This window comes from Babylonia areolata, chromosome 12 (genome assembly GCF_041734735.1).
Source record: "Babylonia areolata isolate BAREFJ2019XMU chromosome 12, ASM4173473v1, whole genome shotgun sequence".
In the NCBI taxonomy this organism is placed as follows: domain Eukaryota; kingdom Metazoa; phylum Mollusca; class Gastropoda; order Neogastropoda; family Buccinidae; genus Babylonia; species Babylonia areolata.
This window is the reverse complement of record NC_134887.1, coordinates 25815292-25842791: the sequence shown is the minus strand read 5'-3', so window position 1 is coordinate 25842791 and position 27500 is coordinate 25815292. Positions and strand designations below refer to the sequence as shown.

Sequence of the window (27500 nt, the reverse complement as noted above, 5' to 3'; positions counted from 1 at the left end):
AAATAAAACACATCAGAGCTGAGAAACTGATAAACAACAAAGATTAAATGTGATTCAAATAAACAATCCCCCACTCCCCCCCAAAAAAAATGAACAAAAAACTCACACTTTAAAACCATTTCAAGAGAAAACAAAAAAGGGCTTTCAAAAAGTGCTTCCATAAACCTTATAAATGTGTTAGATTATCATTCTGGATGCATAAGATTTTTTTTTAAAACAAAAGATACTAACATTAATTTACATTATCTCACACTTACAATGTTGTTGCAGATTAATTTGCATTATCTCACACTTACAATGTTGTTGCAGTTTTAAGAGTGAATACATATTTATACATATTCTACTTAAATCAATATACTTGCAGTAAATTCATTTGATCTTTTTCCTCTCAGAAAAGCATGTTCTCTCATTTTATTTTCCATGAAAAGTATTCAAAAACAAAAAAAAGCCCCCCCCCCCCCCCCCCCCCAAAAAAAAAAAGATGATGCAGTGGCAGGCATCGGATGTCTGATTCCAAATCACACATAAACTAGTATTGGATTCAATTATTTTCCTTCTTTTGCTAAAGAATAAATGCCAAGAAAGGGGGAAGGGCTGTCAAGTAAATGAGGAACAGACTATCTGAAAATAGATGGTGTCAAACTAAACAATGGATGTTTTTTCTTGAACAGCAACTAACAACAAAACGAACACAAACAAGCCTATGTTGTTGGGGTAAATCCTGCATCAAAGTATTAGCAGCTGTGTGATAAGGTGGTGGTGGGATGGAATAAGCAATGCAGTATTGTGGGGTCAAACCTACAATCACACAATACTGGTACAACTCCATTTTTTCTTCAACTATTTGCAGATAAATCAACACCACTAACAACTGTAACAGCACAGAGGGTGAGGGTGAGGGAGGGGGGTGAAGTGGTGGGTTCATAACCTTTGGTATAATAGACATACTACGAAAAAAACAAACGGAACACAATATTCGGCACACAATCTTCAGTCAGTCAGGCTTAATTAGGTCTAACTGTGGAAACACACCAGGATTTAATTCAGCATCAGCAAAAACAACTGAACAGAAATACATGAAAAAAGCTTCACGATCCAATAGGTCAGCATCCATATAGGAGCTTGTTAAAGTATTAACAGTGCAATCATCAGTCTTACTTCACTGGCTTTAGCGGAACACAACCAGCTGTAATTACAATCTTGAGTACAATTTCCAATCCCCTATTCTGTCTTTTAACTCAACATACACAACAACATGTGTGGTAATTCGCTGCTAGTCAGTCAGGGAAGATGGGGGAATCCAACAGCACATAGGCAAAACAAGCCCATGCTTTTTCATAGTATCTTTGTCACAAAAGGCATGCACACTGAGATTACAAAGCCTCTTTTGGTATACATTACAATTATTTTTCAATTGGCATAAAAAAAGGAGAAAAACCTGTTTGTAATTACCCTTACTAACTGAATCCATAAGTCCCTCAAAGTGTCCTGAAATGTTAGGATCCAGAAGGTCCACGTCATCAGTTCTAACCAGCATGCAATGAAGGCTGGGCCCACCAAGCCTGTATCCACTTGCCCTGATAAAGACTTTGTAATGGAGCTTCAGTTCAAGTCACCCTAGCTAGGACTGCTGAAATTCAGCGCTAGTCTTTTCAGTACAGGCAGCAACTTATTCGGCATAATGTAAGTGTGAGCTAAAACGCACAAGAGCATGCTCAACACACACACGTTTGCTCAAACATACATACACAGTCATAAAAGTGAGAAAGTTTGAATGTTCATGACAATAGCATAAGATGTTCTGCTAATTTTGTTTAGTTTAGTTTTTTTTTAAATCAACAATCGGCATGTTCAGATTTTGCTGCAACAATAGAAAAATGTTCTCTGTCCAATCAAAACCACTTTTCAGACAGCACAGATCATCACAAGCATTAACACACAGGAGTTTGAACACATTTCATGCAGTGTATTTCTGAGGGATTCCCCAAACAGAGGGGAGGAGTATAGTCAAAAACCAGCTTCAATTGAAGCCAAGGAAGTTGTTGTTCAGTCAAATATCGGTCTTTTCTGGGGTAGAAGAAGATGCTGCTGCTGTTTCCTGTAGGCAGTTAGAACCTGCTTCAGCCTGACTCTGGCTATTAGGCAGGCTACTGCAGAGGGTGGAGGGAGGGGTGTCATCCTCTCCCTCATCCCCCCATCCTGCACCTTCTTCCAGACCCTGTTCCAGTTTGCTGATGGTTTCTTCTCGCTCTGTTTTTAACACACCATTTTTATCCCACCTCTTCCCTTCATTGGTAAACTCTTCTGTTAAAGAGAGGGCCTCTGGGACAGAGCAAGACTTGGCACTGGGTTCCTGAGGGTTTTCACTGGCACTGGGAAACGCTGCACTCTCTTCCGACACCACCGACACAATGGCTGATGTGGACGCTGCTGCTGCCACCTTGTGGAGCTTGGTTCTATCTAGCTGAGTGCCCTCATACACACGCTGAGGGTTGGACCTTTTGCGCTTGTTCACGCCGGCAGGAGGGGGAGGGGGGTTAGGGAGGGCGACACTCTCCAGAGGAGAGCCGGACTTGCCCCCTTCGTCTGGCCTCTTGCCTGCTGGGGGACCATCCGTTTCATCCATGCGTTCATCCAGGCTGTCCTGGTCCCACTCTTCAGACGCCTTGCGTGGCAGCAGTCCCACAGCCTCAAAGCGGGGAAACATCCACTGTGATGCCTCCACCTGCCTCATGGCTGCTGCCGCTGCTGCTGCCACAGCCTGCTGACAGGCCGTGTCCCCTGACACACTTGACATGTCGCTGTGGTTGGAGTTCTCATCCATCGCCTCAGACTTCACGTTGTTGCCACCGGGCTCACTGTTACCTCCATCACTGGACGCTCCAGTGTGGTGCTGCTGCTTGGCACGCATGCGGTGGTTGTGGAACCAGTTGATGACCGTCTTCACCCCCACGCCCAGCTCCGAGGCCAGGCTTTCAATGGTGGACTGGTTGGGATAGGGGTCCTGGTTGTAGGCAGCTCTCAAAGCCTCCTTCTGCTCCTCTGTGAAGAACACCCTAGGACGTTTGGGGGCTGAGGGAGAGTCAAAGCCACGCTCATCTGCACTGCTCTTCCTGCGTCGGTGTGCTGCAAAGATACATGCCAACAGTGTGAAGATCATGCAAGATGTCATCAAAGATGTGTAACTCATGCACACATAACACACTGTCAACCGCATTCCATTCTCTAATTTATTTTCACAAGTCCCAACTTTTAAAACTTTGTAAGTTCATTTGTGAACTTTACTATATCTTAATGTTTTAAAAATAAAAGAATCAGTAATTTTCTTAAGTGGTCATATCTTTCATAGTTCATTAGTGATTTCTTCATATATATATCTGTGAAGGATATAAGGACAATCAGGTGGAATCTAAGCATAATGAAAGCATTCCTCTAATCTAAATAATTTTATCTAAATAATCATAAAGACAGAAATACAGTATTACATCTTTAAATAATGAATCAGAAAAATTGATAAAGAATGCAATCCAACATAGCATGAGGCAGAATAACATTCCCTCAATATTATAATATATGAACAAAACATTAAAACCAAAACTACAATATTAAAAACAAAATATCAAAAATTTTCTGCACATTGTCACGGAAGACTGAAAAGACACCGCTCCAAATATGTACACACACACACACAAGGAGTTATACGGTTTTTGTTCAAGAATTTGCAGAACTGGTCTTCAGTGTTTATTTAAATGGATATTTGCAGCTGTGATAAGGTGGTGGTGGGATGAAAGAAGCAATGCGCATATTTGTTCAAATATTTATGTTTCAAGCATTGTAGCTGAAATTCTAGGAATTCATTATGACCTGGAGAAGGGTGTCTTACTTCTGAATGTATGTGTATGTGTTAATCTCTATAGAGCACTTTCCTTTATTGCAAGAATGCTCTGCCATTCAAATTATAAATTTCTAGTAGTGTTTCTTATTCCGAAATAATGTATTCTTCAATATGTTGATTTGAAACAAATCTCTTTTGCTGCATCAACCTGCTGTGTCCTATTACTTTCATGTTTACATTAAGCATCATAATTCATATCTTATACTTTTTGACTTTTTAATTCAACCTTTGTCGTGATCATGTGTGTGTCGACTGAGAGGTGTGAGTGATGTGAGATGTTGAGTGCACATATAAATTCCAACTGGATTTATACAGACATATTGCACTGAAACATATGGATATGTGAACAAGTAAATAACCCCCTGTCTACCAGGTGTACATTTGAAGCATACTAAATCTCCCCCCTCCTCCCAAACCCTCCCCCCACCTCTCTCTCTCACACACATACCCACCCACACCCACACACCACTGACTCCTACTAATATTGAGTAAAATTCCTTAAAATTAAATAATGACAAAAAATATGCAGACCACACACAGACATACTGGCAGGCACAAAAATGGCAACTGAGAAAACAACACAGTAGTTAGTAAAAGCTATTCGGCATGTGCTAAAAATTCTAAACTGAGTTCCCAATTTCCACACTGGTGTGTATATATATATATGTGTGTGTGTGTATATATATATATATATATATATATATATATATATATATATATATAAAATTGGGAACTCAGTTTAGAATTTTTAGCATATGCATATATATATATATGCATCACATCCATTTCAATGATATAAATCGACTGATATGAAAAAAAATACACAGGCTGGAATGACAATACATTTTTGAATTATCTGGATTTTTTTTTTTTAAGTCTACAGTTAATGCAAATAGCAAATAAAAAAACAAACACACACACGCGCACACGCACACGCACACCACAGATACATATACACAGAGCCCAATAATGAATAATACCATGTTGTACTGCAGGACCATAAAATTACAGGGTTCTTAAAGACAGTGAAAGAACAGGAGTCGAAAATGCCGCAACACACCAAAGGACATAATCATTTTCAGTGATCATCTAACCATTCTCTCTTTTGTTCTCCTTCTTTGATTCCTGAGCTCCTCTCTACTCATTCAAATGTTTCATCTTTTCTTTTTCTTTGTTTTTCTCATCTTCTATTCCCTCTAAGTGGGTCAGCAGTAAACAGGGAGCTAACAAGGTCTAATCACCCTGAGCCACTCACAGAAGACCCTGCAATGTCACTGACTCACACTTGTCATGTTTACTGATGCCTGTTGCGATTCTACATATTTCAATCTAACCCCACTAGGCGCCCGTACTGATGACAGTACCAGAGGCTGACTGAACAAGCATCCTCTCTGAAGTGGGGACCACCCCAACATCCCTCCCATCATGTCCCCACTGCGAACACCCTGACTCACCAAAGCATGGAAAACAGAAAGGGAACCACAACATACGTCAAAACACAACAGTCAACACAAGCCCACACTGGCTGAACAAATATTTCATTTGACAATAACAGATTCAGTGTTACACCTTCTGCAATGGACTGAACATGGGAAGCTCTTTGGGGCCAACATGTACACTCCTTCACTCAAGCCATGGTATTATCTGAACTAATGCACACACACACAAAAACAACCCACTAAATTAACAACTAGCCACTACCAATGTACACTGCCTAATGCTAATCTCTCCTATACACACAGACTATACATCACATGGTAAAAATCAACAAAAAAGGGGGGTAAGAAAGGGAATAAGGATAAAAGAATGTTCATTACAAATACTGGCTAACTGTCTGTGGTTCTGTGACAGAATTATGAAATAAAAAGGTAAGGGGAGAAGAGGGAAGAAGGGGAGTCAGAAAGGGGACAGGCACAGAAAGAGAAAGGGGCAGGAAGGAGGGAGAGAGAGAGGGGGAAGGGGAGAGAGAGATAGGGAGGAAGGAGGGAGAGAGAGGGGGAAAGGGGAGAGAGAATGGGAGGGAGGGAGAGAGAGGGAGAGAGAGGGAGAGAGAGAGAGGAGGGGGGAATTTTCACATGTGTGCAAACACCAATCAGCTGACTGAACCACAAAGTCATAAACATGCATTCTCATAAACTAAGTTGTCATTTATCTAAGACTTATGGCGATTGATGCTGAATGTATTGCAATATCTCTCATACATATCAGAAACATTTCCAATGTGAAGGTCATCATGTGAATAGTCAATGTATTTACTTTTGTCTTATACTGAAAAAAACATGGCCTGACTACCGTTCTGTGCACCAAAATACAAGCACTTATTTACAATGAAATGGTGTAGCTAAGATACCTTAATTAGCATATATGTACACATTAATTCCATTCTGGCTTGCTAGCATAAGATCTAATTAATTCTGTTTGTTTCTCTTTTTTTTCAGAGACTAAAACCCCAAATGTTTCAATAAAAGTTTCTCTTGCAAATGATAACTCTCGACTCCCTCCCCCCCTCCAACCACCCCTCAACCCCACTCTTCCCCTCCTGCTCCATTACTGTCAACTGAATATGGAATACTGTCAGTATCACAACTGAATATTCAGTGATCATATTTTGCAACTAAATTAAACATTGCATTTAGAAAAAATTAAATACTTGAGAAAAAAAATGATTCAATAAAAATGATACTCAGTTGCATGGAAAGTTTATGGTAGGTTCATACTGATATAGTGATAAGTACTTTATTTAATGACTTACAGACATAAAGAAAGGGGAGGGTGAAGGAAACGCAATATAGAACATATATACACAACCATGAATAAACTGAAACTGAAATATATATATATATATATATATAGACACACATACACAAAAAGCTGAACACTTCATATAACCACATACAAGTTCTGTAGTTACAGCAAACCTGAGGAGATAAATTGTGTTAGTGAAAATGTGGAAACGCTAACAAGACAGTGGGACAGGACAGAATTTGAACCACAGTAACTGAAAGAAACAGACAAAACAAAAATCAAGAAATCTAAGATATACTGGGGCATTAAAAAAGAAAGAAAAATCAGAACACACTTCAAAAGAAAAAAACTCTGTACACAGCTGTGCCACTGCAGAGCAACCCACACGGTCACACACAAGTTCTCACACTCTCAGGGTACCTCCGCAGTCAAGCCCAGGGGTTGCCTCTTTAAGCTCTCTCTCTCTCTCAATAATGCTCACAACAGATCATGCTTCTGCAACAATCCGGATTAAGCAGGCAAGATTAGCAGCAAAACAGCAACTGCGTCTTGCAACACGGCAACTCATTAGCAATCCCATTTCAGATCCAGTGGCAAGCCAGAGAAACCAAAGGCTCCAGTTCCTCTCTTCAACACTTGTACTTTCACTGATGAACCATTGGACTGCAGGCAGAATGTTTACTGCTTGTACAGTTTTTTTTACTACTTCACCTGGTGGCAGCCATGGCACTTTCGGCTTTCAAGTCTTCAACAAAATCACAGTTGTGTTTTTGGACTTTAAAAAAACACAAAAAAACTTGCTAACATCCCTTGCTGACTGCTCACAGGAAAAAGGCTTCCAAGGTTGTCATCCATGCAACAGAGGTAATTTTTTCAGGGTCTCTATCCATGCCCTGGCAACGATGAACTCCAACTGAGACAATTTCAAATAGACTACCATCAGACTTCAGTCTGTACCAACCTGACATTAAGGACATTACGCCAATCGTTCAAGAAACTCTACTCCAACTGGTCTGAAGTGTTTGCTGTCCAGACAAATCATCTGCTTGCAAGTCTTTATAATGAGACTGTTTGGTGTTGATGAAGTAGATCAGTCTTCATGGCAACCCACACACTGATGCTGCCACTGTGGTGTCATTGGGAAATGATGACAGCCATGCTGAAGACAGGTCTCAGATCAGGTGATCTCCAGGTCCCACAACTGATCCTCATCCACATGGGTAGCTTGTGATGCTCAGTGTTTCAATACTAATGTATCATGTGACATACAGAGTGCCCTCACACCCCAACTGCTGGTCCTTATCCGTCAGCCTGCCTCCTGCTGTCACTAGTCCAGTCCAAGGTAACCTTTCATGTCTGTCTATGCTCAGCAGAAAACAAAAATTGATTATGCCCTCTTTCAATGATTCCATTTTAGATCTTTGTTATTATAATAATAAGATACCTGATTCTTGTACATTTCTCAAGAAAATGTTTCAGTGTGATCAGTAACTGAGCTTTGAAATAAAAATTATCCTTCTGAACATATCAAATAAAATTTTCAATTAAAACTTTGTCTTGTAAGGGGGCAAAAATGCAATTTCAATTACAACCATATGGTGATCAGACACTTACGGCTGGAATATGAACAGATGGTTAGATCAACAAGAGGAAAACTGAAGCTGTCAGAAGCACTTTTTTTCCCCGCACAATGCTTTTTTTCTTTATCTTTTTTTTTTATACAGAAATTAAGCAAGCTGATTCTGTTACTTTCTTGTTTGTTTACCTATTCATTAATTCAAAGTTTTACACCAAGAGCAAATCACTGATACAAACTGAACACCATACACGATGCAACAGCCTTTACACATTATGCTGATATAGACATATATATAAAATTTCTGACTTACGCACTTGATTATAAATACACATTATGATTATGACATACACTTCAAGTAGGACTCGAGCGATACAGGTAAATGACTTTACATGGGATACACTTTGATTAGTGTGCAGGCCAGGCAGGTTTGAACGGTCATAATAGGTGATGGTTAAGACAATGACTGGATGAATGGACTTTCTCATAATAGTCACTGTGAAGCGTGTTACAGACGGGCAACCTGCAGACGGACGATGATGGCACAATGAGATGGAATAAACATGGCATGGCAATGGCGTTTGAGGCGAGCAGTGGGGTCAGGCACTGGGAGGAGGTGAGCATAAGTAGTAGTAGTAGTGGTAGTAGTAGAAGTGGTGGTAAATAATGTGGGCAAGCAAAGCTTGGCAAGCAGTGCTTACCTTTGATCTGACTCTGGTACAATTTGAGATGCTCTACATTCTGGGCATCGCTGAGCCACAGGTGCATTTTGATAAAGGGCTCACGGCCCTTGATGGACAACATATGCCAGGGTTTAGGCTTGGACAACAGCTCACTGACCGATCCCTGCGACAGTCCCAAGACGGCCTCCCCAAACAGCTTCTGACCCAGATTGTGGAACTGCAGCACATCCTTCACCCTGGCTGTCAGGGACAAGGTCTCTATCTCTGAGGTCATGGCCAGAACTTCCAACATGGATGAGGGGAAGGCAAAGTAACCCCACTGACGCTGTGGCTGGGGGCTGGGGCCCATCAGTCCTCCGCTGGGAGAAAGGTGTGACACTGACCCCGACACACTCTCACTCCGCTGCTGCGGCTGTGGTAATGAAGGAGGTGGTAGTGGTAGTGGTGGTGGTGGTGGTGGTGGAGGTGGTAGCAGAGATGGAGGAGGGGGTCCGGCCGAGGGTGATGAGGCAAGGAGCGGTGAAGGTGGAGGAATAAGAGGAGCAGAGGAAGAAGGTGGTGGTGGTGGAGGTGGTGGTAGTGGTGGGTGTGAAGGAGGTAAAGTAGTACTACCCTGGTTTCTAGCAGCCTGGTCCCCCATGGTGGGAGCAGACTCTACACAAAACAGAAGAGGGCAAACAAGGCACTAGAGGGCAGCTACACCACAGCACAAGACACCGATCCATCTACACACCACACAGCAGCCTGACAGGGACACAGTGCTCAGAACACACCGCTACACCCTACTACACTCTCTGCTACCCTGTTACTGCTATCCTCCAGTCCACGAAAATACAAAGACACACACCAGCAGGAGCACTATACAGCCTGCCAACCCCTCATGGACAACACACAATGCTACATGTATCTCCGTCACACATCGCCTGATGCTTTACTATCAAGGCAGCCTTAACAGCTGTGCTCTGTGGCTATCATTTCAAAATAGCATGGGCTAAAAAGAAAAATATAGAGGCTGAGCAAGTAAACAATACACTCTCTTCAATAAGTAATGATGAACTCTTTTATCCTCATAACATAACCAATACCCCCCAACCCCAAAACCATCCCCCTACGAAAAAAGAGAGAGAGATACTAACAAAAAACAATGATTAAAATGCATTTCTACTGCCATTAACTAATGAAGGAAATTGCAAAAAGACATCAGTAACACCAAACCTACTGATCAATACTTGAAATCAGTAAATTATATGTAATTTACACACACACACACACACACACACACTTACCACCCTCAAGCACACACACATGCATGCATGTAAACATACACACAGGCACAGTCACTGATGCAGAATCAGCAATGGAAATTCTTACATTTGAATCATGATAGGACTCTGGAAAGGAACACAGAGCTTTGGACATGAATAATTTCAATGACACCTATACAATGCCTTTTAAATAAATGTAACAAATTTAAGTTACACATAGGAAAAAAGTAAGTGAGACAAAAAAAAAACCGAGAATTAAAAAAATAAAGAAGAAAAAGAATGTGGACCTACCCGACTGATTTTAGAAAATGTATCTGTATTGAACTAACCATAAAAATGACTACTTCTAGGAACAAAGAATAAAAAGTATATATAATTCTTTTTTAATCCATGAAAGCACCCATTCACACATGAACATGCACTCAGAACATTTTGCCCAATGCTGTAGAAGCATGTTATCTTCAACAACAACAAAACTTCTGGTGTGTTCATAACTGAGTTTGATCTACACCAACAATGTGACCAGCAAAACAGTGTTCAAAATAAATCATCTGAAAAGCATGTGTACATGCATCTGTTGATGATTTTTTTTAAGAAAAAAATGTAGTGCACTGATACTTTTTTTACATCTCTCGAGGATGAGTTTTGTTTTAAAGCAACACCCAGAGCAGTTTTTCTGCACCTGTTGTTTTGCTTAGTCTTGATAAAACATCACTTGTGAAATTACACAGATTAAGTCAAAATATAAATACTGTTCATTTCAAGCGAAAAATTGAAATGCAAAACATAATTGTGCAACTTCAGATTTAAAACCTGTTTTGATAATAAATTTTGAGAAGGCAATATTTTTCCCTCTAGACATGTTTATTTGTGCTGCCACTGCGCATGTGGACGTTAACTTGTGTTTCTAATTTTCATGTCTCTCTGCGTTTGTAGATGTCCAGTGATTTTATTCAGCTTACCTTGAGTAGGGAAGGGAGTGGGTCTCATATCTGATCTGCACAATACATCTTTTTCCCAAGTTCTTTTCTGTGTGCTCCCTGAGCACAAGAGGCTACTGTCACTACATTCCACCAAATCTGTTGGGGTCATCAAATATGCAAGGAATTCAAAATGGACACGGTGGATGAGGAGAAAATGCCAATGTTGAATACACACACACACACACATATGCACAGACATACACACACACACACACATGTATGCAAAATCTTGTGTCATTGACTCATTACACACTTTGCTGATACAAGTCAACAACAACAAATCTTTAACCCCACATTCCCCCAATCTGTTTGAAAAGCACATATCTTCTGCATCTACTCATTATAACTTACATCCTGAACTTCTTTATTATGATACAGTTGCTATGCTCATCTACCTGCTGCTTTCACTGCCTATTGTGACAGTACAAATTAGGTCATTAACCTCTGTTGGGGTAGTAATGTCACTACACCATACAGCAGGCTCTGATGTACTATGTGAGTGCATTTCACAGCCCTCATCCAGACACAACACATGACAGTTAGTGATGCTCCAAGAACTGTTTCTAAACATATTCAACACCATCTCACTGGTTACAAAACAAGGGGAATGTGAAAACCACAGTGGGAGGAAGAAAACACAGTAAAAGCCCTTGAAACAGTGCCAGCACTGCATCTAGTCTAAGCATACAAGCTAAATGAACCATGACAATGGAAGGACAAAAAGAACACAAAAAACCCATCAGACTGGTGTGACGGATGTGAATTATTTAGTGAACAGAGAACAGGATGGGGATAGACAGAGATACAGACTGATCACTAAAAAAAACCAAAAAACAACTGAACCCTGAGATGGTAAGATGAGTGAAAAGCAAACACAGAAGACAAAAGTAGCTTCACAAACAAACAAACAAAATCGACATTTACCTCCACCTTCACCACGGGAGTTGTTTCGCAGCAGCTTGTCCGAGGGGATACGGTACTGGGATGACACCAGTTTAGGGATGGCCTCGGCATCATCCAGGAAAATCTGCATGCGGATGAAGGGCTCACGCCCCTTCTGGGTCAGCATGTGCCAAGGTTTGGGTCGGGCTAGCAGGTCACTGACGGAACCCTGGGACAGGCCCAGCACATTCTCCCCAAACAGGCGTTGGCTGATGGAGTACTGGCTGAGCACCTCCTTCACCTTCTTCACCAGGTCCTCCGTGTTGATGTTGGAGTGGCGGTCAAACTCCTCCTGGGTGATGGGGGGCAGCACAGAGCGCAAGGGCTTGTTGTTGGGCATGCCCATGTTGGGCCGTGAGCTGAGCGAGTTGGCGATGTTCTGCATGCGCTGCAGAGGGGACATGGATTCTGGAAGGCTTCCTCCAGTCACCCCCTGTGGGGTACCCGGGGTGGGAGGCTTGGGACTCTCCACTTCACTGTCATGACCGTTCACCTTGGGGCGCATGTGAAAGAAGGCACTGCTGGGAGTGTGGGGCCCCTCTGCAGAGTTGCCCTCCACGGGGGAGGAGGAAGACGAAGGAGTGGAAGAGTTTTGCGGCTTACTGCTGAGGTCAATGGGGCCAGCGTTGTAAGTCTGGGAGGCCGTGTCATCCGACGTGCTGTCTGGTGGCTCGTCCTTTATGGTCAAACCACCGTTGTGGTGTTCCTGCTGCTGTTGCTGTTGTTGGAGCTGCTGCTGCTGCTGCTGCCTTTCATGGTGGTGAGCCAGCACCATGTCCTGCATTATGTGTCTGTGCATCTGGCTCTCCCTGTTGAGGCGCTCCAGCTCCTGCTGGTACATGCTGCTGGCCGCCATGTTGCCCGCCACATCTGCTGCTTTCTTCAGCTTCTCCAGCTCCTGCCGGTAGATCCGTGACACCATGTCCTGAGCATTCTCCCCGTTGTCAGTGTTCTCAGAGTCCTGCCGGCTGCGGCTGGGCTGGGGCTCTGACAACTTGTCAACATCCCGTTTTGTCGCCTTGCGTGAATGGTTGGGGTGGTCCTGATTGTTGTTGTGATGTTTGGAGGAGGGGACGGAGGGGGAGGTAGGAGGGAGGGGTGTGGGGACCATGACCAGGTGGGGGTTGGCATTGACCATGCGTGTCATCTCCATCTGATAGATGCTGGACACCACTGCACTGGCCACTTGCTGCTGCACGCAAACCATTCCCCTTGTCACCAAAACCATTTAAGTCATAAACAGAAATGACAACTCACACTCAGGAAACTGGGGCAACTCAGACACCCCAAATTGCTTTTTTTTTTTTTTTTTTAATCTATTTAAATCTGTCTGCAATAACATGAAGAATTCAAGTACCAATTATATTCAAATGTAACACCAAACCATAAAAGCAACAAAATGTAATGTTGTGACTGAATGCCTGGACTTTCTTTCGTTGTTCTTGGCATGCTCAAAGACCCCTGTTTAAAAGGGTGGATTATAAATCTGTATAAGAACAGCAATGGACCCCATCCTGAAGTGAGAGAAACATATAGCATAAAATCGAAAAATTAATAATAAAACAATATGAAAAAAAAGAAGAAAAGAAGGGGGGAAAAAAAGCTCCACTCTGAAGATGGAAGTTAAAGAAAAGTAGTGGGGACTGCAGACACACAGAGAGAATATGCGCATCTGTAAACAAATACAAGCATATGCATGTAAATGCACTGACATGATACAAATATACCATAAAAGCTCCTCCCTCTCTCTCTCTATCTCTCTCTCAGTGAGAAAGCATTGACTGATTTCCGTAATGTCATCAACTAATGAAAATATGATTAGAAATTTCAATATGTTTTTATATGCAGTGTCCAAAATTAGAGATATAATGCTTTCATAGCACACCGTCTTTTTTCAAATATGAATTCATATCAATATTTGTATTTGCCAATGTCTAATTTGTTACATGCACCCATTCGTTTGGGGCTAAGGCCTGAACATCAATAAACCATTTCTAATTTCTCTCAGTGAGGAACAAAGGCTTACCTGTTCCGCTGCCTTTTTGACATGCATGGCCTGCTGTGCCTCACTGAGAATGGAGGCAATGCGATCCTCTGTGACGCTGTCCTCCTTCTGACTGTTGGCTGCAGGAGCTGCAGTATCTGTGGAACAACACTTCCACTTCTGAGTGCTGCCTAGATACCAAACACACTCCTGTTAGTCCTACACATACATCCTGATTCACTCAGGCTTTGAAAGAGAATAGAAAACAACATCATAAATTTCCCAGAAACCAAACATATTCCTTTTAGTCCAAAAATAATATTCATTAGCATTTCATCAATAATTCAGGCTTTGAAGAAGAAACCCAAGGATGATGAATCCCCCCCCCCCTCCACTTTTGATAAACAATGCACAAGTATGGTTTGTTTCCACATAAAGAACATCACATACTATCCCATTTTAAGGTTTATCAGTGAAATAACACAACTTTTCTCCCCACAAATTCATAACTGATTACAATCTGCATTTGAACAACAACGCAGGCAACACACTTGGAAATTTGATCTAACATTACACTCTTTGTCAAAGGCAATGAAAAATAACAACCCCCACCCCCACAAAAGGTGAGGAACAATAATAACAAGTACTTACTTTTCTTTGGTAGCATGGCTTTCAAAGCCATGATGCTGGCATCATCAGAGGCCCAGGCATGCATCTTCCTGTACGATTCTCTCCCCTTCTCCGTCAACTTGTCCCATGTCTTGGGCTTTGATAGCAACTCGCTCACTGTGCCCTGAGAAAGCCCCAGGACGTGTTTGGCAAACAACCTCTGTCCTATGTTGTGAATCGCCAACAACTCACGAACGTTCTTGGCCACAAATGTGGTGTCCAAGCCCCCACTAGTGTTCATCTCAGTTTTCACCATGTTCACCGGCATGAAGGCCGGGTGGAATGGGGTAGCTAGTCCAGGGTAGCCATAAAAAGGAGATGGTGGGGGCATGGGGAAGTGTCTGGGGTCCAGTACCCCCACAGAAGCAGCAGCTGCAGCTGCAGCAGCAGCGGCTGAAGGTGACGTAAGAGCATGGTTGCTGAAAGAGGTGGGTGTCTGAGGTGGACTACGCACGAGGGAGGTGGCGGGTGTGGTGGACCTGGAAGAGCTCTTGGGGCGATAGCTGTGTACCATCTCCTCCCCTACCAGCTGAGCAAAGGCGTTGGTGGGTGTGTCCTCGGCACTGGCGCTGCTGGGGTTGGGGGAGATGGAGGAGGAGGGTTCGGCAGACTCGGCAGACATGTGGCCTGCAAGAAAGGTGTGAAATGCACATCAGTCTTCACAGGCCCTTAATGACTAACACAGGATTTACTGAAGGCAGGCTCTGTACCGTGTGTCTGCCTAACACACCTCATGGGCTTTTCTCCATGACTCACTGACCTAAAGCCACAAAAATTTACTTTCATTTTTCTTTCTTGCTGCAATCCTGTTTAACAGGACTGATGACAACAAACACAAAACAGACACATTTACAATGTTGACCGATATAATGTGTACAGTACACAGCATGCAGAAAAAAAGGGTTCTCCTACACCAATTTTCCAAATTTCAACAACAGTTACTGCCGACAGTATTTTACACAGGCAGTAAGCCCAGTGGCTGGTAAAGCAAACAAGAAAAGAACATGCCATACTTACGCTGTCAAGATGACAGTAAATGTTAGTGACATCTCAAATTTATTGAGGGGTAGCTGAGGAAATAATGTAAGATATATTTCCATTCACCAGGAGTTCGTTTCTTATTCCTACTCCTCAACTAGAATCAGACTGTTTCTTTTAATGTGACGACACACTCTGTCAGTCCTTTCCCTCTGCCATTCCATCCCTCATGTCCCAGATCATTACAAAAATGTTTTGAAGATATTATCATTAAGAGCTCTTTTTCCATTTCTGGACCTAACCCTTGACAAAGGTTTCCTATCACTAGAGGCAGTCCCCATCCCCTACCCCCCCTGACATGTGAAGCTGATGTATCATGGGCATTTGACACCTTTCCTGCCAGGCCCAGTCTGCCGGCCACCAGGCCCTGCGGAGTGCACATCCTTGGGAAGAAAACGGACAGCGCCGCACACCAAGACACTCATCCATACTGACGCTTATATCAGAAAAGTACAAAAGTCTCAATGGAAACTGTCACTACAATCAACAGTTTTGAGTCTAATTGCTACTGTGAGAGAAAACAAAACAACCAAAAAAAACTGAGTTCATCCTCCTCTCTCTTCTTGCAGGCAGATACACACCACTCCATTAAAAAAAGAAAAAAAGTCACAAACACATTAAAATGCACCAAACACACACACGCACAATCACAAAAAAAGCTGCACCAAGTCATTTTGCTTTTTGTTTGTTTCCATGCAAAAATGGTTTATGTTTTGTTTCCATGATGAAGATTTAAAGACAGCTCTTGAGACCTAGTCTGTTATATACTGATGTGCCTGTTTGTCAATCCAAACTAAAACTATTGACTTACCTGTGACTTGACATCAGCAAAGTCATTGTACGCTCTGCAAACACTTACCTTATCCTGACTGGGAATATTCTCCATCACCAGAGTTTGTATCAGGAAACCAAACAGAAGCAAAAATAACACATACACACACACACAAAAAGGATTAAATCCCAAGCCTGCTCTGCATGACCATTGTAAAGCCCTGCATACAGAATAATGCTCATCAGCACAGTGATGTCAACATACAACAGAAAACATAAGCTACCTTTTCCATCTGGAAATCATGCCAACAAAAGCTATGTTCCGTTACTCAGCCACAGATAGTACTTCGATAATTTGCAAAACTGACAGGCAATTTCTTAATTCTGAATCATGCAAAGCAGGCCAAACTGAAAGACATACTTCCCAAGGACACAACATCACACAGAATCACAAAAAAAAAACAAAAAACAAAAAAACAAAAAAAACATACAGAACAATTCCCTGCATTCTTGAAGGAAAATCAGGAGTGTCGTTTCTTTAAAACTAGAAGCTGAATCTTCTTCATTTTTTTAAATTTTCAATAATCATGTTTTAATTTGACACAGCTAGTCCTTTTTTTTCTTTTTGTACTGTTTGTTTGTGTTTGTTTTCTAAGTCGGCAGAAAAAACACTTCTTCATTTTCCTAAATACTTTTTTTTTTTTGGAGGGTGATGCAGGAGGGGTGGGGGTGGGTGAAGACAACAATCCAATCAGTTAGTGCTGTCAGAACTAGCCACTGACCAGTATGCAGGGGATGGTTCTGCATGCCTACCACAGCAAGCCCTACCTGATAGGCTGGCACAGGACACCTTGAGCTGAGTGTTCTCGTTCTGCAGCGCCTTGTTCTTCTCCAGCAGCAACACCTCCAGAGACCGACCCTTCCCCTTCTGCTCCTCACCCTCCACGCTGCCAGCAAACTCCATCGACTTCAGAACCCTGTGCAGACATGTCACCAGTCACACCCTCACGTCTCTCCTCTCATAACATTGGCGGAATCATGCCTTGACATGGCTTCTCCTTTGGTATGTGTATGTGTGTGTGTGGGTGGGTGGGTGGGAGAGAGAGAGAGAGAGAGAGAGAGAGAGAGAGAGAGAGAGAGAGTGTGTGTGTGCATGCGCACACATGCTTGCATGCATTCTTATGTTTGTGTGGGAAGGACAGTGAGCCACAAGTTACATTAGGTCTGAATTTTAGATTTTGGCTTAATAATTCATAATAAACACATATGCAGAGATTACTATACTTCTTTTCATTGAGGGAGTGGAGGCATGGTGTGTCCTTAATTTGACAGATAGTATTTTATGTCACATCCTAAGTGACAGTTATATTCTGTGTCATTGTTCTGATAGATGTGCTGCCTGCATCACATCCAAAGTGACATTTATATTTGACAATTTAATATCAGCAACATATTTATGCGCAATTTCAAAAGCAGCTAAGATTTATTTCATGGTGTGAATGGCATTAAAACTGAACAAGGGAGGTAATTGTTGCTTATTCTACTGATGCTTCATGTTAATAAATGCTCAGAAAGTTGTCTCCCTTCATCCATACACCGTGATACAGTCCTGACAAAGCTCATCACACGGTTTCAGTGAAACCTGCTTGGTAGCGTAAAAAAAAATTTTTTTCAATTAAACACATAAAAAACCTGCATATTACAGCCAGAACATATGTAAAATTGACAAATAAATAGATAACTAAAAGATGAGACAAAACACCAGTTACCCCAGTTCCCGTTTGATCTCTTCATAGTCCTCTTGCGTGCTGAGCTTGTCCTCCAGAATGGCCAGGGCCTTGTTCTTCATGGACAGTTCCTCTTCCAATTTTGACACCTGCACCATCACAACCACATCCTATTTTACACCACTGGGTCACTTTACTTCTATATGCTCTGCTCACTAACACCCATCTTTCTTTCTCACACATGCACATGAACTCACTCTTGCATGCATAAAACACACACACACACAGTCTGGCAAAATCTAAGTTTTCTGCTCCTGTAACTTGAAACCCAACAGTGGCAGTGCAGGCTTCAATAATCAGGTCAGTCATTGATTGCAAGGACAATTCACACTTGTCTCATCCCATGATGCACTGTCCTCTGCATCACTGATAAATATTCTGACACAAGACAAGGAGGGGGGGGGGGGGATTTTTGCCTTTAGGGCGTATACTGAACATAATACATGAACAAAGAGAAACAGAAAAGACACTGCATTTAAGAATACTTTTCATGTGCACCAATGTATGCATGTGCATGTGGGATGAGTACGCCTGCACCATAAAATCAGTATGAACAATTAATATGGAAAGGTAAATTCTTTTAACAGATGAGGGCAACTGACAAAATAAAGGGGACACACACACGCGTGCGCACGTGCATGTGCGCGCACACATCATTGTATGAATATAAGCAGACATTTAAAAGATAACAATAATAATAATAATAACAATAACTACATGCAACAATCATTCATGTATTTTCATTTTCTCCCTCTTCAAAATACTGCGCACACACACGCACGCACACACACACAGTCACTGACCTGTGCAGCAGCAGACTCGCGCAGTTTGCTGAGGGAGGCCTGCAGCTTCTGAACATCCTCCACCAGCTGAGCCACCTGGGAACCCACACAACAGGTCTCATTACCACAAAAACCACACCTGTCCTTCACAGCACAGGGCACCTGGACCAGTGTCTGTTCACAGTCCCCCTTCCCACAGTGCACATTGCTGTTGGTGTCCACACAGGACACATCACTGTCACCACCTACACCCTGACTGCTGGGTCCAACACTGCTGCAGCTGGCAGAACTCTGGTGGACATGAATGCTGAACCCATGCTGAGCATCCTCTGCCTGGGATGTGCTGGCAGGGTTACCTTTCTGCCCAGCACGTTTGCTGGCATAGGCCACGAGTGCTGCAGCTGTCTTCATCAGCCTGTCCCCTTTGCTGAGCACTTTTCTGGGAGTTTTGCACAAGCCACCCTTCTCCATACCACCCTTCAAGGAAAGTTTACGCAGCTTGGTGCCCTTGCCACACATTTTCACAGGGCTGTCATTTTGATCACTGATGGCATCATGGGCAGCCACATCATGTGACAGGCACACCAACTCCTCTTCCAGCAAACCTTTGCTCCTTCGATTCAATCGTTTCCCAAATTTTGTCGACTTTCTGGTGCAAGTGTCCCGTCCCATTCTTTTCTTCTCTTTTGAAGTTTTGATTTTGTAACCAATCCGCATTGTCTTCACCTTTTCTGAACTGCTAACACTGTCTTTCATTGTGACTTCCTTTCCTGTCTGTCCCACCAAGCAGCTGCTGCCTCAGTTCATTCTGAAAGTTGATGACATGCCGACCAGGGCGGGTTGTTTGAACACTTCAGTTTCAGTAACTCGAACTGGCACAGCAGATTAGACTGAATACAGAACAGCACAGGTGATTCCTGTACAGATGTTCCCTGACAGGAACTGGTGCTATTTTTGTCCACAAGTTGGTAATGTGACCAATCTACAAATCAAAATCACTTAAGTTTTTGAAAGTTAACATGTCTATTTTCCCAAACTCTGTGAGTGTGTCAATGTTACATAATTATTATTTTGTAAAACAATATGATCATTCATAGACCTGCCAAACAGTAAATAATCTATCTGATCATGTCAGTGGAATACGTGTCTTGCAGAAAGTCACTGACAAATACCACCACCAACACCATTTCAACTTTACACATTCTAATTTCCTTTTCATCTTCCTTCTTGTGTCGTTCTGAACAGTGGCTGGAAGAGATACCCTCTACCTGCAATTGCTTGCAGGGAGAGGAGTGGTGATGGAAAGGGATGGGGTAGAGGTGGACAGAGGCTGACCAATACAGACTGAGAGAGGACAAAGGCAAACACAGAAACAACACAACCAAACACACAGAGACAGTTAACTGGGTTAGGGATGAAAAAATCCCGACCCCATTACCACCAAAGAGTGAGGGAAGTGACACATGTTTTCCCTGCTGTGTGTAATTAATTCTGTGAGCTGTGTTGGCTGGGTAAGTTTGCACTTGGCAGTGAAAGCTAATCCTATCAAGCCTTTAAAATACCAGTTTGCAAACCAATAAGCCATTCCTCCCAGACAAGAAAAAAACGAAAAACAAAACAAAAAAAACCCTACTTGTCTGCCACAGGGTGACTGTTAGGGCAGTATCAAATGGATGATCCTGACACTTAACATTCCATTCCTATCAAAGCAGACCATCTTCAATACCCACCAGCCCCCACCCCCAACTGCCCCACTCTCCTCCCATTCCCCACCCTAAAAACTCGCACCCTCCACTCCAAATAGCACAGAGGCTGGTCTCCCCCGAGACTGACAATTAGCAGCCACGTAGATCGATTCAGTTCCAGCCATTCAGAATCTCTCCGCCTCATTGCCTGCCTCTGTCTGCCTGCTTAGCCAACTGGCTGACTGTGTATGCTCCCCTCTTTCTTCCTTCTTCCGGTGAATTCTCGTCATCGCCCCCTTGCAAGCTGCGGGGTGGGTGTGGGAGGAAGGCAGTCCCACACCACATTCACTTCAGGACGTAGACGAGCATGCGGATGTCGGTGCTCAATCTTTGGTTCAGCTTTCCCCCAACATATCCCTCCCCCGCATACCACCCCGTACTCCCTCTTCCACTATCAGAAAATGACTTTCGTTTGGGGCGCAGACACTGAACTCGAACAGTGATCGTTGAAATTTTTTGTCAGCTGCTATTTTGGGGTCCCCCCCCCCTCTCTCTCTCCTCCCCCACCCCCCACAAATTTGGTAATCACAAAAACAACCACAAAAAAGGAACAACGATAACGACGACACGTCTTTACTTAAACTGCGTAACCTCGCTCGATGCACGACGGATTGTATGTGATCCACATTGTAAAGAGCACGATAATTATTTTAGGAGCTACGTGGCGAAATCGTCTGCTTACGAGATCAGCGATCAATCAACACGAAGACCAAGTCAACAGCGCACCATCACTACCACGTCGACTTCATCGGCGGGGGGAAAAAACGGAAAACAAAACCGCCAGCATACACCACTTGCACAACCAACCGATTCCGGAATAACTAACACCAACAACAACGACGTAGTCGACAACAGGCAATAAAGATGAGGGTGGCCAAAGCGTGGATTCCGACAAAATCCCCTTCTCTACAAACTATAGTCACAACAGTTGAGCACAGACAGAAGGGAAAACGGAGAGAGCGATGCCGGGCAGCACACTGTGTGTTGTGCTTGCTGTATGTACATCAGAACGGATGGAAGTGGGCTGAATGTGTATGTTCAATATCTATCGTGCAGCAGCCAACTTGCCGATCACAGTTGCGCGGAGATGAAAATCGATCAGGCTTTCAGATACGGAGGTAGATAACAGCCACCGTTTTCCACCGATCGATGCAACAAGCTTTTAAAGCTCACAGCCACCCCCTCCACCCCTACCCTGCCAGCTACCCTCCTCCCCCGTCCCCTCACCTCTCTCCAACCAAACGCTAAAGCGAGTTAGATAACCTCAGTCATTGATTTAATGTTGCTTGTGGCGAGAGCTGGTTGTTGTAAACATCTTTCAACGAGCTGCAGTCTCGGAGAATCAGGCGACCGATTACCAAAGTACACAACTGCAGCTTCAAAGAAAGTGGCGCTGATGGTGTGTGTGTGTGTGTGTGTACACGCGCGTGCGCGTGCGTGCGTGCATGTGTGTGTGTGTAATTGTGTGTGTGTGTGTGTGTGTGTGTGTGTGTGTGTGTGTGCGCGCGCGCGCGCGCGCGCGTGTGAGAGAGAGAGTGTGCAGGAGGGTGTAAAAGGACACAATGAAGACACCTAAGTGTTCGCTGTTAGTGTGTGTCGGAGCCGGGAGCGCAAGGATAGGGTGAAGGAGAGAGGGGAAGCAGTCTGTAACGAGATGAAACTGATCATATGATTTTTAACCCTTCTCAGAATGCAACCAGTCTGCTTGAATGTGCTACGTCAATCTTATCCTGTCCAGACAAAAACTTTTCGGTGGTTATTATCTCGACAATCATTATTTATCGTTCATTTGTTAGTATTTAGTATGTGTTCTTGAGAACTTTATAATTTATGTAATTTTCCTCTTATCCTGCACAGTGAACACACACACACACACACACACACACACACACACTTAAGCAACCAAAACCCCCAAACATCTCAATACAAAGTATTCACTGAAACTGTTCATTAAATAAGACTAGTCAAGCAAAAAACTGAACACTGAGTACAATAAATACAGCTTTGTGCACATGTAAAACCATACCAAGGAAACAGAAATCGTGCACTAATGGGATCATTGATGTTCCACCTTTTTCATGGCTAATGCTGAACGCATGCTAAGCATACACACACAAAAAAAAGAAGAAAAAAAAAAAAATGCTGGTTTTATATGACCTGCACACATCTTTTAACAACAGGCAATTCTGGAAATATGTATAAGTGACTCAACCCTACCCCAGTTCCAGACTTTTCACCTTTTCCTGGTACGTATAAACGTGTAAGCAGCCAAAGCTGTGGTGGAAATACCGACCCCGCCAATCCACTAGTCTATTATAGATCCCAAAACCGAGGCTCTGGGCTGTGGTATTTTCTCGGAATATCTGGGGAATCCAGCCAACCAATCGATCACAGCCAGAGGAAAACAGGCAAGAATACATACTGCCAGACAACACCCGTTCTTTTTTTTTTTTTTTTATCCCGCCCCTCCCTCCCCCCTTTCAAGAAAGTGGCAAAAACTGACACAGTTCGCGGGTACCTCAAAAGGCGGTTGCCACAGCGTTCCCGGACTTCTTTCGAGACATGAACCTGGGACAAAACAAGTAAACTTCCCCCCCCCCCTCCCCACACCCCCCCCTCCCAGTCTGCCCAGAACAAAGGTAACGCACATTGGGCGCGACACCCTATTCCCTCCATCCGTGCTACCGTTCACCCAGGGCGCCCACCTCCACAGATAACCTAGGAATCGTCTCTCATTATCGCTCAATTTTTTTTGGACGGTGTTGCACAACATCTGAATCATTACCGTCATGTGTGTGTGTGTGTGTGTGTGTGTGTGTGTGTGTGTGTTCACTCGCTGTATTTTCTGCTCTTTGTTTCAGAGAATCAATGGAATTCAGTGGAGATAAATAGACTAATTCCAGCCTGCCAACCGAACATCGGAAAGAAAACTGGGAACTAAGATCCATTCTCTCCGCTAAGATCTGAGAACAGTGTGTGTGTGTGTGTGTGTGTGTGTGTGTGGAGGGAGAGAGAGAGAGAGAGAGAGAGAGAGAGAGAGATTCGTGTTAATATGACAGAAAATTTCTAAGGACTTCAGTTCCAAACGCAGCCTTTATTTAAAGTTTCGCTAAAGAAACAAGGCTTCCCCGGTAAAACGTGACTGCGTCGACTATCTGGGGTAAAATGATCGTTTCCCACCAACAGCGGACGAGTAAATATTTTAGATCTAGAATGTTTGATCCACACACAACACACCCTTTCTGACAGCGACACTGCACAGCGGGTGGTCCAAAGGCATTTCCAGAAAAGAAAACAGCGCTGGGAGTCGTTCCTTTGTTGATGGAAACTCCACCAGCCGATTTCATGCGATCTTGTTCACTTTGCAATCTTGCCGACAACAAACTTTCAATCAATGGCGCTCCGTCGAAAGCAGCTCAGCAGACGACAATGGAAAAAAAAAAAAAAAAAGCGACACCACAACAGGAGCAGACGCCGCCTCGGCACACGAATGACGCAAGAGTGAAGACCCACCACCACCCACAAACAGCACGCGGTCATTTCAAAGCACAAGCTCCACACACTTTCTCCTCCACGGTCGGGAAAAAAGGGGTCAACGTTCTTTGACAACAGTTCCAAACTTCCTCAACTCGCACTGACAGCAAACCAACACGACCAGACAGAGCCTCAAGGATCGAGCATAACCAACACACCCCAACTCTCATCCGGGGCGGCTCTGACCCGTCAACACACAAAGCAAACTGCGGACTGTTCGAATCCGGACAAAACTCCCCCTCTATGTTCACATATACATACATACATACATACATGGCCTCGACCCGCGTGACTCACGGTCAACCCCCACCTGTCACAAACAGATCAATCAAAAAGATCGATGAGCGGAGGCCAATCAATCAACCGATCACTGATCAATCAGGTTCCCGGGCCCCGCCACTGACAGCCCTCAGCCTATCGACGGCCGGGCCCCAGCACCCGTTACCACGGCAACGCATGAAAGCTCCATTTGGTGATCAATAACTGGCAAGAGAGTAATCAATCAATCAAATCAATCGCCGCGCCTGGAGGGCAGGGCGTACAACCGGTGTGTGTCAGCTCTAAGACTCACCAACTACTATGAGTACACAGTAAGTAGGATGGGGGTGGGGGTGAGAGAGACAGGGTGACAGGGTGAATCAGTCTTTCGGGAAATCAATCGCTCAATGCCAAACTACTGACAATACGTGCGTTGTCTCTTCTCTCTTTCGCTCACTGCTGACCTGGTTGTCGGCCTTTGACAGCGTTCAGCAGGTGTTCATGTTGCAAGCTGTTGGGCTGTCACCTGTGTGTGTGTGTGTGTGTGTGTGTGTGTGTGTCTGTGTCTCTGTGTGTGTGTCCTTTTTCGTGTGATTTTTTTTTTTTTAATTTACACAATTTTTTTCTCATTTTCTTTCTTGTCCTTATGTATGATACTGAAGAGGTGTAAAATGTAAAGCTTATTCAATGTACTGTCTGATAAACAAAATGTTCTCTCTCTCTCTCTCACAGAACGAGAGAGAGAGAGAGAGGAGGGGACGCAGGGGGTAGGGGGGCGCGGGGGCGAGCCGAGTGGACAAAAAGACAATAAACACACACACACACATACACACACAAAAGAGCCCTTACGACTGACATAACAAAGACAACGGATGTGGAAGCAGAAGAAGGAAGAAAAAAGAAGAGGGATTCAAGGATAACCAAGAATCAAAGAGTCTCTCTCTTTCTCGTCCCACCAAGGCAGAAGGGGGCAGGTCCCAATTCGCCTGTTCCTGTTTCACCTACCCTGATCGTCCCAACACCCTCAATAGCCTCTTGAGAGTTCAACTCTGTCCTGTTTAGCCTACCCTCCGTTTGCTTTTCGCCTATTCTCTCTCTCTCAAAAATGTTAGTTTTTTGGCTTTTTAAAACACATACAAGCACGCAAGTACGCGCATGTGCGCTTGCGCACGCACACACACACACACGCGCGCGCGCGCGCGCGCGCACACACACACACACACTACAAACTGAATACAAAGGCCAACTGCAAATTATCGGAGAATAAGGATCACCGATTTTAGTGACCGGTGAAATCAGGAATGAGCGCACGGGGACGGGACGACACATGCAGATGGAGGAAAGGCACTGGGAAAGAGAGGGAGTTGAGGTGTGTGTGTGAGTGTGTGTGTGTGGGGCAGGGGCGGGGGGGGGCGCCCTAGGTGTCATGACCCACCTCTTTCTCCTTGGCGGCCAGCTCCACCTCCAGGTTGGACCTGGACAGGATGTCCAGCGCGTGCTCCATGTCTGCCGAGGGCCGCATCGGGTCCGACGACGACTGCTGCAGGGGGTGCTGCTGCTGCTGCTGCGACGCCGCCTGATGCTGCTGCAGCTGCTGCCGTAACCGTTCGACCTCACGCTCCGACGACGCTGCTCTCTGGTGGAGGAGAAAGAGGATTGTTTGTTGTTGTTTTGTGTCAGTGAATAGAAGGATGAGATACACAGGAGGGCTAGCAAGAAACAAGTAAAACATGGGTATGATGACTGAAAATGAAACGCGCGTGCGTGCGTGCGTGTGTGTGTGTGTGTGTGTGTGTGTGTGTGTGTGTGTCACGTGCGCGTGTGTGTTTCTCCCTATCTCCTTCTGTCTCAATGTGCAACATTACCTATGAAACCCACCATCCCCTCATTCCGATCCTTCATGACCCCTTCTTACATCAAGCACGTGCGCAGGTTTTTTTGGGTTTTTTTTTAGTGAGAAAGAGATAGAATGTGTGTGTGTGTGTGTGTGTGTGTGTGTGTGTGTGTGTGTGTGTGTGTGTGTGTGTGTGTGTGTGTATGCATGCGCGCACGACAACGTCTTGCCCGTTACGATTCACACACACACACACACACACACACACACACACACACACAAACCCACGAGCAAGCGAGCGCTAAAATACTGTGCAAAACACACCTCGTTAGCTCGCTCCAGATCGGCCATCACCATGTCCATTTCATCCGACCTGCACAACAGAAAACAGAAGAAAACATAATCAGATAACGTCTGGGACCAATAATAAGAAATAAAACGTGGACAGAGGAGAAAGGGGGGGGGGGGGGGGGGGGGGGGGGGGAGAGGGAAGAGATTTGGGGGAGTCATGAAGGCAGGTTGACATAGAAAAGCAAACGGACCGACAGGCAAACAGACGTCCTATGAGATGAGCGGAGTGCAGACAATGACACAACTCCTCTGCACATCTTCACGGCTATTTCTTCCTTGTACGTACGGTGGACGGAATGACCCTGTTAAAGTGATGCTCCAGACGAGTTCATATTTGTTTCCCGTCCACCTCCTCGCTTTATCTTCAGTTTTAATTTAAAAACAAAGCCACTGTCATGCAAGGCTCACAAGCAGTGTTAAAATAACTATCCTGCCCAATGACCCAAGGATAATCTCTCCTCATGTTGCCCGCCTGCAGTCTCCCCCCTCTCTCCCACCACCTCCCCGATCTCCTCACAACCAGGCTTCGAAAAAGTATATGCTCAATTTATCTCACACACGTTATCATCACTGACTGGAAATGGCCCCAAATCATCAACGCACTTTCACGTTTCAAATGAAAAGCAACATTCAACAATGCATTTAACACTGCGATGAT

General features: G+C 44.0%; 1 protein-coding gene and 1 long non-coding RNA gene across 4 annotated transcripts in view; both read right to left on the bottom strand.

Annotated features, from left to right (window-relative positions):
* LOC143288475 (uncharacterized) overlaps positions 1-17519 on the bottom strand; it is a 72067-nt gene extending 54548 nt beyond the window's left edge. For all 3 annotated transcript variants that reach the window (XR_013056111.1, XR_013056112.1, XR_013056113.1), the window contains exon 1: positions 17380-17519. This is a non-coding gene — a long non-coding RNA (uncharacterized LOC143288475). The remainder of the gene's footprint in view (positions 1-17379) is intronic.
* The window catches only part of LOC143288476 (homeobox protein cut-like 1), a 226721-nt gene continuing 199736 nt past the window's right edge, over positions 516-27500 (bottom strand). Inside the window, exons 8-17 of the mRNA XM_076597003.1 lie at positions 26816-26864; positions 26093-26293; positions 19142-19216; positions 18321-18427; positions 17375-17528; positions 14725-15298; positions 14116-14264; positions 12072-13281; positions 8918-9553; positions 516-3126 (exon numbers count right to left, since the gene is read on the bottom strand). Of these exons, the coding sequence (XP_076453118.1) occupies positions 2051-3126; positions 8918-9553; positions 12072-13281; positions 14116-14264; positions 14725-15298; positions 17375-17528; positions 18321-18427; positions 19142-19216; positions 26093-26293; positions 26816-26864 (4231 nt within the window). The 3' untranslated portion in view covers positions 516-2050. The remainder of the gene's footprint in view (positions 3127-8917; positions 9554-12071; positions 13282-14115; positions 14265-14724; positions 15299-17374; positions 17529-18320; positions 18428-19141; positions 19217-26092; positions 26294-26815; positions 26865-27500) is intronic.